Raw genomic sequence first — 12,023 nt, forward strand, 5'->3', positions numbered from 1 at the left:
ATTAACATTTTAAATCCATATTAATTAAGATTTTACCCACCGGGATAAGGAACTTGGCCATAAGTGAAGAGCTCCATCAGCAGTATGCCGTAGGACCAGACGTCGCTCTTGATGCTGAATCTGCCATAGACGATGGCCTCCGGAGCCGTCCACCTGACAGGGAATCTGCTACCTTGCTTGGGACAGTACTCGTCGTCCTCGATCGCCCTGGCAAGGCCAAAGTCGCATATCTTTGCCTTGTTCTTCTCTCCTATAAGCACGTTCCTCGCCGCCAGGTCTCTGTGTATCAGCTGCTTGCTCTCTAGGTGTTCCATTCCAGATGCCACCTGTGCCGCTATGTAGATCAGGTCCTCGAACTGCATGTACTTTCCGTCTCCCGTTCTCAGGAAGTCCAGCAAGCTACCGTTACACATGTATTCCTGCACGATGTAGATCGGTTCCTCCTTCGAGCAGATTGCGTACAACGCCACCAGGTGTCTATGCCGGAACTGTTTCATGATCGCCGCTTCCTGGAGGAATGCTTCTGTGGACATAGTCCCGGGTCGCAACGTTTTCACAGCCACTTCGATCTTGTTCCTCCACTTGCCGTAATACACCTCGCCGAAGTTGCCGTGGCCCAGTTTGCGGATCAGCTGGATCTCGTTCCTGTTGATCTCCCACTTGTCGCGCAGCTCCGGACCGAGGTCCCACATGTCCGGCTGGGGCTTCGGACAGGGTTTCGAGAGCACATGGCAGAGACCCAACGCGTTCTCTGAAAGATCATCATTTTATTTAGCACAATCTCACCCGCGCGGACTACTGTGATCCTCTTATCAGGATTTGCTTCTTTGTAGTAATCAAATACGAGCTGGTATTAACCTCACTGATGCAAGAGGTATCTACTCTAACAATAAGCTGAATAATGTACGATGCGGATCTTCTGATCGTACGATGGACTGGTTCGTGTGAGTTCATCATTTTTGTCGAGTATTTTATCCAAGATAGAATTAGGGCAAATACACTTTCGAATGTTGCCAATGTAAATGAAACCGGTCGTTTGACCACCGTTCAAAATAAACATTTAATAACAGAAAAATTGTTTGGAAGTACGGCTTGCTAATTTTTGGCAACGCTGTAGAGCGCAAAGGGTAGAACTTCCTGTAATCTTTCAGTGGAAGTAATTAATTTTAGGGTGATAGGAGCAGAGTCTACTTTGTACCAGCTCTAGAAGGTAATCGATGCGTCTTTGATTTGTTATACTTTCGCAGAGACAGAAGCAGGTTTGGCGTTAGGATCGATGCTTGCGCTAACAAAGGTAAACGATAAATATTGTATTATTGGGCTCCGAAGAGAATGCTCCTAAGAGACGCAAATGGGGCGACGCGGCGGAAACGCTTTATCGATTCGCAACTGTGTCGCCGTGCAAACACGTGTTAAGGTAGCAAATAGTCTACGAAATGTAAGGGGTGCTGAGCAATGGGTGATAAGCACATTTCGCACTCTTGCGGACTCTGTGTTCGTCTATAGTCTATAGGCTCGTCGTTTTACCCGTTTGCGAATGAACGTCGCCCCTGTGGCGATAGAAATTGATTTCTCTGAAACGAGATCAGACAAATTTTGAAAAATGTGGTGGAAACAGTTCTTGTCTGCAAAGATAAAACATTGACTGTCGCCGGTAGCAGTTGTTTTTAACAACGCTGATCATTTCCACGAATGCAACAGCTGTTGATGTTGCGCAACCCATCGTTTTCATACTACATACATCGAAGCAAATTTTTCGAGGGCATGCGAGTGGATTGCTTACTGCTGTACGCCATAACGAGAGCTGGCAGAGTGGGGAATGTCTGGTTGGTGGCGATAAAGAAGCCTCCATTGTCCAGCGGTTTAATTTTATAGTGTTTGACATGGTGGCCCCTTCCTTCCTCCCAGTCCTTGACGGAAAGGCTGTATCCTCTAGGATTGTGCTCGCTGGGTCTGACCAGGAACGTTCCCCGCGGGTTCTCGTCGACCAGCAGCAGCTTGCCGGCCTCCTTCCGCGAGACATTTTCGAAAAACCAGCTGCGAACAGAGATTTTTATTTGTTTTAGATAAAGGGAGTCGCTATATCATCAACTGGCACAGCAAACCAAATTGAGAACGAGGGCTCACTCTTCGCTCTCCACCGAACGCTCGACGGCCACAAAGTTCCAAGGAATCAGGCCCTCTTGTAAAGTTGTCAAGTGCAAAACTTTCCACCAGTCGGGCTCCGAGTCATCCAATACTTCCATACGGTCGCCCTTCACGAAGCTGACGTCGGTGCTCTCGCGCGCGGTGTAATTGTACAGGGCCACCACGATCTTGTTCGACCTCTGTGAATGCGCTGTTTCAAGAACAAACCAATTTATATACGGGTCCGAGGGGGCGGCGGTCTTAGGCGACCGACGCAACCGAATCCTAATTTCGCTGCGTTGCTACTGGTTACTACCGAGCCTGTTTCGCAGCCGCAGAATCTGACGCCGCGCCGCGCCGTGCAAATCCCTCGCGCGGCCGCGAAACTCGCGAAGCTCACTCTTTGATGGGGTAACTCGTGCAACACGATGTAACAAGACAATTTGCCAATTTTTCTTTCAACCACTGCAAAGTTACACGAGCTACCCCCCGCTCAAGTTCAACTTGAAACTGACGTAACCGAAATCTGGTCGAGGCCCAGGCACTTGCCAAGCTTGTAAAGCTACATCTAGTTCGATTGTATGCGTATAAGTATAAGTTGAACCAAAAGGTAACGTTCTATGCTACGAAATAAAAGAAAATAACATAAAATACACACATGCAGGCATAACGACAGGCGAGCTTGTTTTACGGGGTTGATGCGGAATCTGTAGCTTACAGGGTGTCGGCCTCTGCCGGATGATGTCCGCCCTCGCTTGTACACCCCTCTGATTAGGGTCGGCAGTGTACCGGTCCAAGGAGCCTCCATTGCTGTGTTTCGAGCTTATCCCTGTGTCTGCCTTCTTGTAACCTGGACGAACATAATCAAATCGTTTCATTCGGTTCCTCTTGATTTTCAAGCCTCCAATTCGCTTGAAATATTTATCAAAATCCTGAACAACCGATTCGTATGTCCTACGTCGTCGTTCGGTATGGAAAAATCGGAAGACTGGGCGAACCAACCGAGTTTGCTACCCCAAATAAGCTAATCTTTTTTTCATTTCGGGTTCGCGATAGCCGCGCGAAACGCCCAAAAAACATTCAAAAAGATTAAAGAAACTTTGAAAAAGAGATCGAGAAAACCTCCAGCCCAGCTGGTTTGCGTCGAAAAAATTAGGTCAACTCTGTCTTCCTGCATAACAGGTCCATTCTTCAACCCTTTCCCGCTGCAGGTAAGTCCACAATAGTCAACCGGTACTTTCCCAAGAATGTTCAAAGCAATACGAAGAACTTCCAAAAAGAAATCAAGAGGCAGAGAAAAAAATTGGGCCAACTTTGCTACCCAGCATAACGCGACCATTCTTCTTTTTTAGCGTGCGGTGCGATTACGTTCCTCGAGGTTAGGCGGGGCAGAAAATTTAAATGTCAAGTTTTCTGTCTTGTTTGTAAGGCGTGTTTCTTTAAAACGCGACGCGATAGATAGAAAATTAAATATACGCCCTCTGGTCTTTGAATTTGAACTCGGCTAAAGTAAGACCATATCCGATACGATTCGATGTGTCCATCCTTTATACTTTATACATTGAACAATCCCCTCCCTAAACCCAAGATCCCAAAGAACATCGCTTATCTCGTTTCCCACTGCACGATCCTCAAACTTTTCGAACACGCCTTGCAAAACACGATCAAATCTGCTCGTAATCGTTCGTAAAAGAGATCAAGATGCTCGCAACCGAAAAACGGGGTTATCTCTGACACCCTGAAGAAACCGTCTGCCAGGGAACCGATCCGCGGGCCTGCGTGTAGCTACAACCAGATCCTCGACGGCCGGTGCGCGGCGGCCACTCGAAACTTTCCCAAAAGGATACTTAAAGCCCGACCGTAAGTTGCAAAAGAAAACTTTATCGCGGGGAACAGCCACGAGATAGAAGTTCCAGGGAGGCTAGGCTGGTGGGGATCGAAGTTTCGGGGATACTTACCGAGGGGTTGTGACTCTTGCCGCTTGCTGCAACACTTGCCCATCTTGGATCTTGCCCGAGCCACGACGCTACGCGAAGGCGATGGTTCCCCTTGCGATGCTGATTCTACGCGGCTTCCAGACTGACGCGAGCGCCGAGGGAAGTCTCCATCTCATGAACCCGAGGTCGAACGGCGGCGGCTTCCGCTGCGATTTTTAGGATCACTTTCTTCTTTCCATCGCGTGTTTATCGATTCCGCGCGCACCTGCAAGGTGAACCAGGAGTATCAGACACCGCGCCGCACGATTCCCAGGCGAAACACGCCGTGCCGTAAGGACGGTTGCAGGATGCGTCGTCATAATTCATGGTTGCGGATAGACGATCGTTCAACCGTGGAAAATAACCCGACTCGATAACGCTCCGACCGTGACGCCATTATTATTGCGATCGGCGCGACGGCGTCCCTTTTTACCGATCGCGACTATTGCAAACTTTCGGTTAGGGAGCTCCTTGCAATCTAGCTTTGCTGGAGGAAACAGGGTTCGAGGTCGAACGGAGACGGTTTTGGCAATTCGAAGGCCGCGCAATCAACCAGAGTAACGGATGCTGCGCCAGTGACTAAGATTAAGCTGGACAGCTGGACGCGTTCTCAGGCACCGAAAAACGAGCGAACTTTCCTAGACGGAACTAATATCTCGAACGATTTCATGAAACTACGAGCCGCCCCCGCTGGATCATCGATCACGCCGTATTTAAAGAAGACTCGAGGCGTCCGCGTCGCTTTCGCGCTAGTCTTTTTCTCTGTCGTGCATCTTCTTTACCGGGGCGGGGGTCGCGTGTTCCGTTTCGGCGCGTTCCAAATCAGGCATGTGGTCGATGTTTCCGAGTAGCACGCTAAATTAGAGCGCCCGTTTTGGCGACTAACGACGACGATTCTTAGAACGGCTTCATCCAGACATTTTTCACGCTTTGTTCGGCAGAATTTATTCCGCGCCGCAACTGAGCCCCTGACAAAATAAAATATCGATCTAATTCCACAAAAAATCGGATAATAGAAAAGAAACTCTTGCAATTTAAGGAATGACCGTACAGTCTATACGCGACGGAAATTGTACCATTGATAAAAAGTGCAGTTTGCCGGTGATAAAGGGGCGTCGGTACACAGTACACGGTTTTATGAAAATGCAAATGGATCGCGTGTGCATAGATCGCGTGCGACAATGCGAGCCCGCGGGCAGGCACGATTTTCCGCGTTACTCTCGATCCCCGTTGGCCTCTCGAAACACAAGAAACGCTGAGACGTTGTTCCCTATTCGCGTTCGTTCTTCGACTTCGACAGATGCAATCGTCCCCGGTAGCGTACATGAAACCGCGGAGCAGCCAGAATAAATAAACTTTGACGCGATGCGTCTAGAGTCTAGAAGCCTCGGAGGGTTGGTAGCGCACGGCGCGGCGACGCTTCCTGTCGTCTATGACACACCATTACATCTTGCATAATTATGAGGCTCTACGCGACCTCGTGTAAGAGCCCGTATATCAATCCTCTTTTATTTCGGCGGCGCACGGCGGTGGCTGAAAGCGACAAGGCAGGAAATGCGTTACGATTTTTAACCAACCGCTGCCATCCGGCGCACTCAACAGGCCGTTTCGTTAGTCTGAATTTTCGGATGTTCCACTCTGAAACCTGCCCGCGAAGAACTCAAAGATGGCTACGAGAAATATGGAAAGGCCTAAATGACCAACAACAGATCGTGATAACATCTGTTGTACGATCGTTAAAAATCGGCCATCCTCGAAGGGTTAACTGTGATTCGGTGATAGAACTGTACGAATCTCCGTAAGCATAGCGACGCAAGAAAATGACCAGCGAAGCAATCCGACGTAGCAGGGAAATTATGTAAATGCAAGTTGATAAAAGCTCGTCGGGTAATTCCCAGGGACAGGATCGATCGGAATGGTCCCGGCATCCATTCTGATCACCGAGGAACTTTCGCAATTACAGAAAGACGCGAGAGCAGCGGGGCACTCGCCGATAACAGCGTCAACTTTTGAAAAACAGTGCGCCGCGCCGGCTCGGATCCAATTCGTCGGAGAGTCTAAATATTTACGAGGTGATTGAACGGTTCTGCAAGTTCGCGACACGGCTGAACGATGTTCCAGAAACTAGGGTTGGCCCGTACGCGTTTAACCCCTTTTGTTACTGTTGGCGTCTAAACGCGCCTCGAAATTTTGCTTTCGTTCTGCTCTGGACGCCTATGGACGTTCACTCGACAACGCTCGAAATTAATTGAAGACGCCCGGAACATTTCTTCCGACCTAGAACGTTTCCGTTCTATACGATTCTATCCATTTCATGCATATGAAATACTGAAAGTTTTGATAATTCATAAAAGTAAAAAGACACGTCAGAGTAGCAGCTAGAGCGTTACGGGTTTAGCGTAACGGTTTATGCTACCGAGCACAAAACATATAAAAGTGAAATGCGTTGAAATCAGCGATTTCCTGAAAGCGTTTTATAATTTCATTGTGGTAGGGGTTTAGCGTTAACATCGCGGTCTCTGTAGCCGAAGTTGAAGGATCCGTAGGACGCACTTTCGTGTCGGAGACGGAAGTGCTGGTAAACAAATTACGAACACGCCGGGGGTCGAGGGAAAGCCCGGTGTTGTCGCGCGAAAGGAATATCGGAGAACAATGAGGCGGCATTTCAATTTTCACGGCGAACAGAATGAACCCGGATCGAGGGACGGGTCTGTTCGCAGTCATAAATTTAACGTTTGCTGTTGGTCCAAGTCCTCGGAAATTACTCCGCGGGCCGAGCTGCCTTCGAAGTTAAAAAGAGTCGGACAAGGTCGTTCGCCCGAATTGTAGAAAGGTCGACATAATTACCGCCAAGCAGGAATTAATTAAGACGTAACGATGATTATTTTATTTCACGGTTTATGGCGGATTCAGAGGTGTTGGATGGCCTCGAGAATATCATTGTTCCCGCAGATGGAGTTCGACAACCACGTCGATGAATTTCAAATGAAGTATTCGCGAACAGGGACACTTAATATCGGTCCGTCGCGGTCGCGGCGCGGCGCTTAATCTTCTCGCACGCTCGACCGCGCAATTTCTCGCGGTGTAATTCAGGATGTGGTTTGCGCCGATATTTCTAGTTAATAAGGGAAGCCCGTCGCAATTACTTCCCGCCGCGAAAGACGGGCTTCCGTTTCTGCGTTTCGCAGCTCTCGATAGAATAATGTACATGTTTTTCGCAACTTTTCCGAACACTGTTCAGCAAAAGTAAAGGCTTCAAGCTTTAAAACGAGTCCGGGCTTATTATTATGAATGTCGCAACTTCTCGAGAATCGGAAATGTCTAAATACTTTTTGGATCCACTGTAGCAGCGTATTATAACCCCCTTAAACGCGCAATATTTTCTCTCGCACGCGAAAATAAGATATAACGGGATACGCGATGGGGCCATCCGCAATACCATTTTGCGCGATAGCCGGCCAAACTGCCCCCCCAACAAGAATCACTGTCGAAAAGCGTGCCAGCGAATTCCAGCACCCTTATATAAGTAACATAAATCCCACGAAGCTCGTTCAAACCTATCAAACATCTCCATTGCCATCGAAATTTCCAGCAACCCTCGGCAACAGCAGTCACCCACATGCTTCACCCCTCGACACTGGACATTCATCGAACAAAGCAAGGGACACCATAAAAGGGTCCCTTTCGGGAAAACTCTGTGAAAGAGAACGTTTCCCTAAATCAGAAGACGCCAGCATCCCGCATCCGCGTCACAGGGGAAAACTTTTTAATTAAACAGCCCGCGGGGTTGTCTCGAATATTCGAACGATATAACAACGCTGACAGAGCGAGACGTGGTCGATTTGGATGTGGCCCGGCCCGGCCCGGCCTTTCCCGAACGGCCAACCCCATAGAATCGAGTAGCGATGGCAGTGAAAACTCGTAGAAAGTCGGAAGCGAGCAAAGGTCGAGCAAAATTCAATCGGACATTTTTATGGGTTCGGGAAACGGCAATTTCGTGTCCATTATTGTTAGACTGCGAATTTTGATGTAAAGTGAAAATGATCTGGAAGAATACTTTACTTTAAAAATGAAGGGTGAAGGAGGATGACTGCGACTCGGTCCCATCGCTACCGTTCGGCCAGGACGACCGCCGCCATCAGGATGATACGTTCGCGCGTCTCTGTGTCGGCGTAGCACACGCACGAAATCTCACGCACAGCCTAGCAGCCGCGGTACGGCGCGTAGACGGTCGATATCCCACGGTGGTCCGTATACTATATATGTACTCGGTATCCGATGGTGCTTTTATGCGACGAACAATGGCGACGGTTTCGTGGCACAGTGGACAAAGACGAATTAAAATTTTCGTCCCGACGCACTTTCCCGCCACTTTAGCCGGCGCGGTCGGCGATGCCGCGGCCACAATGCAGCAGCAGGATTAACAGAGGAAGGGATCCCGAAGAAGAGGTGCGTGATCTCTCCGGGCCTCGGGGAAGGAGCATTTAACGGGACCATCGAGAGTTTTTCCCGTTGAAAGAGGCGGCGAACAATGCGCGCATTAAACGACCCGCTTATCGGTTCACCGATTGAAACCTTTTGCTCCCAGCGATCCTGGCTGGATGGCTGGGTTATGGTGTCACCGGGAGCGACCGTGGCTTTCGATGTTAACGCGTCTGCTTTTTGTGCGACAATCGACGATGAGTTACGAGAAATCTGAGTGGTTCGCCTCCTAGATCGATCGACCGACCTCCGGATAGATAGACACGAGGCTCGGTCAGATATAAACAGAGGACTTTTTCTAACTTCGGACTCGAGAGGAATTTTCTATGTAGAAATACGAATCAGTTGTCTTCCTACTTCTTGCAACAATCTCTTGCCACCGGATTGATAATTGTTTAACTCCACAGAACGTGGAACATCCAGTCCTAAACCAATTGCGCACCAAGTCTTCCACATCTTCGTCGCTAGTGAAACGCGCTACCCCTCAAATATGTCTGCTCGAGCGATTCGAACAAACGATAATCACGAGCGGCTTTTACGCGGCAGACAGGGTTTTCAAGAGTAGTCTCAATTTTTTCTTCTGCTCGAACGGGTGCTCGATCAGCTTTGGTTCTAGCGCGACAGAGAAGAATAGCGTCGTGGAAGGGGAAGGTAGAGTGGGGAGAGATAAGTCTTGATCCGGCCGGTTGCGTCAAAACATAAACATTTTCGACTACCGAACAGAAGCATCGATGGGGGAAGGGGCGGGGACAAGCGGGCCGAGCGAGAGATTCTCCTTGTCCTTGGGAAATCTAGGGGAATACAGTTTTACCCCCTCTTTGATGACCAGATTAATACGTGACCAGTCTACGGTCTTAGTGTGGGATGTTGGAGTATGATCAACGCGCTGGAATGGGATAGTGGAAGGGGAAAAGGGGGAGAGGAAAAATCGATCAGTTTTGGTCGATTCTGGCGGCACTGACGGGCCCTTGGTTTCACGTGGACAAGGATAACTGTGTAATTCTACGACGTAGAATCCTGTTAATGTAAGGAATATCGAAGTTGCGAATGTCGAGGGCGGGCAGCGTGCGGCTCGACAGCGTGACGCGTACCCTTCAGGTAAAAACCCAGTGCACATTTGGAGGTGCAGGTAGAAAACACGCTGGCAACAAGATGTCCTTAAGACTAGAGTTTACCTGAGCGGTCACTCTTCCAGTGACGCTCGGAGTGTCAAGTACTCAAAGATTCTCTTAATAAATCGCACCTTTGCGGACGATCGATCATTGTATCATTTACCGCCCACACCTTTAACTTAGCGAATAGTTTAGTTAGTAGGCTATTATCTTACATTAATATTTGACTGAACGTACTTCGACAAGAATGCACACCTTTCTCTCCGCGCGTCCGACTCGACGAAGAAACGCTCTACATTATGCAACTATTAATTATCGTTCAGCTCCTGCCGTATCGCTCGTGATTCATCGCGGACAATGACAGAATGGGGACTTTCGGATAGAACGCATTAATCGATACAGCGATAAAACAACCGGGGCTTAGCACGCGCACGCTGCGTAGCGGGCGAGCGTGCACCGCGCAAAAACAAAGGGAAAGTAATCGGTAATGGTGAAAAATTGGCGAGAGCGAAGAACACCCGGAATACGGTAGCACTCGGTTAGCTAAAACTGTAACGCTTGAATTTGCACAAGCCACCCCGCGCGACTCGTCCCTCACCGCTTACTCGAGCCAGCGGAGGTTTATTCCGGTAGACAAGGAAAAATAATGAAACAGACGAGACAGACGTACGGAGTCTCCAAAAGTAGACCGATTTGCGTCATGTTTCGACTCATTTTAATCGGAAGAAACTCGGCAATCCACCGATATCGCATACGAAAAGGTCAGACGAACATTAGCGAATTTGCGTCGATGGTCGACTTACATACTTCGTCGAGCACGAGTCAATTTCTCGCAGAGAAACGCAACCCTGTACCACAAGAATTTGGCTTGGAAACTTTGGAAATTCGAGCGAGCAGAACCGTATTTTCCTTCGAATTTGATCCGGTGCCGGCGCGCGGCACGGACCGATCGGTCAATCGAGGTTAAAACTTACACAGTCGAAAACCCATCGGGCATCGCGTCCGCGCCGGCTATTTTTATTTGTCACACATCAGCCGGACCGTAACTAGGTTTCCGTTAGCGACCGACATTCTAATGGACACGCGACTACATTATTTGCCCGGGCACGATTCATCATCGTGTAATCGTGTTTCGTGCGCGGACCCGGCCACGGGGAATTCATTTGTGTACCGTATCGTATCGGCGCCGAGGGGAAATTCACCGCGCACACACGAGGTCCGTGTAGGTACGCCCCTGCGACGCAATAATGCCTGATCCGATCGACGCTCCTCTTGCCCCACGGAGCCGCTGCAGGAGGGCAAGAGCGAGCCAGGAGGGTGGAAGAAGGGTGCACAGTCCCCGAAACCACGGACTTCGCTATACATATACCTATATCCGGCGAAGACGATGGCCGAGGGCTGGAATAAGCCCTACAAATCTGTCGGGTTGCCGCCCCCAACGCAACGCGACGATAAAACCTCCTGGATTATCCCCGCAGATATTTCGTCCGCCGTTCGGGTGCCCGTTGATAAATGATCGGCCGCTTAAGCTTAAACTATCGAGAGCTCGAATTGCTCTGTTTCATTGTTTGCCGGGGCAAACGTGAGCTCGCAAGAGCTCGCTGCTGCGTTATTATTTTAGGTAATTCAGCGGGGAACGTGGAGCATGATTTGTGCGAGGTTGCTGCTGCGGAATCTATGATTTCGCGAAGCTAGAAGTTCCCTTGCTCCCGTAAAGCCCTTGCCCTGTAATACGGAGTCAGGCTCGTGGCGGAGATTCCAAAAACAGTGTCTACTAATTTCTACTAAAAACTTGTACGTTGTTGATATACATATATAATATAATCATTAATTAAAAACGAAAGAAACTCGCTTCCTGTTTAATGCACGACATATATTCATTTTTTATAGAAATACATTTCATAGGAATAAATCTAATACAAACAAAAACTCGAACTCCAGTGGTTGTCGATAAGAAACGGTAATTCCCGATAAAGTTCATTATCTAGGCGTCAGGGGATATTCGACCATATTTTATCGCGCCACTTGGAGCTTTATATATACATATTATAATTTGATGAATAAGTATCCATATGAAATGACTGCAGGAATGTCTTTTGAATAAGTCACGAGTACAACATCGAACGAACACAATCGGTTTCTCGCATTCTGAAAAGCAGAAGTAGCCGTAGACGCAGAAAATCAATACAGCGAATAACCAAACCAGCCCAACCACGCCATCGCATAAAATTCGATTCATTTTCGAAGCTTCTGAGCAAATGACGAAATTCAATCTGGCCATTTAATACGCCGAACGAACATGTTACCCTTCGGTTTTCGGATCGAA

General features: G+C 48.7%; 1 protein-coding gene across 3 annotated transcripts in view; it reads right to left on the minus strand.

Moving 5' to 3' along the window:
* Src64b (Tyrosine-protein kinase Src64B) overlaps nt 1–12,023 on the minus strand; it is a 56,752-nt gene that overhangs the window by 5,400 nt on the left and 39,329 nt on the right. For 2 of the 3 annotated variants that reach the window (XM_076425863.1, XM_076425865.1), the window contains 5 exons: nt 4,086–4,329; nt 2,786–2,977; nt 2,128–2,338; nt 1,784–2,037; nt 41–751 (listed from right to left, as the gene is read on the minus strand). In XM_076425863.1, coding sequence (XP_076281978.1) covers nt 41–751; nt 1,784–2,037; nt 2,128–2,338; nt 2,786–2,977; nt 4,086–4,128 — 1,411 coding nt within the window. In that variant the 5' untranslated portion in view covers nt 4,129–4,329. The remainder of the gene's footprint in view (nt 1–40; nt 752–1,783; nt 2,038–2,127; nt 2,339–2,785; nt 2,978–4,085; nt 4,330–12,023) is intronic. The other variant, XM_076425866.1, reaches the window with a different exon arrangement.

This window comes from Lasioglossum baleicum, chromosome 6, assembly GCF_051020765.1.
Source record: "Lasioglossum baleicum chromosome 6, iyLasBale1, whole genome shotgun sequence".
NCBI classification, from domain to species: Eukaryota; Metazoa; Arthropoda; class Insecta; order Hymenoptera; family Halictidae; genus Lasioglossum; species Lasioglossum baleicum.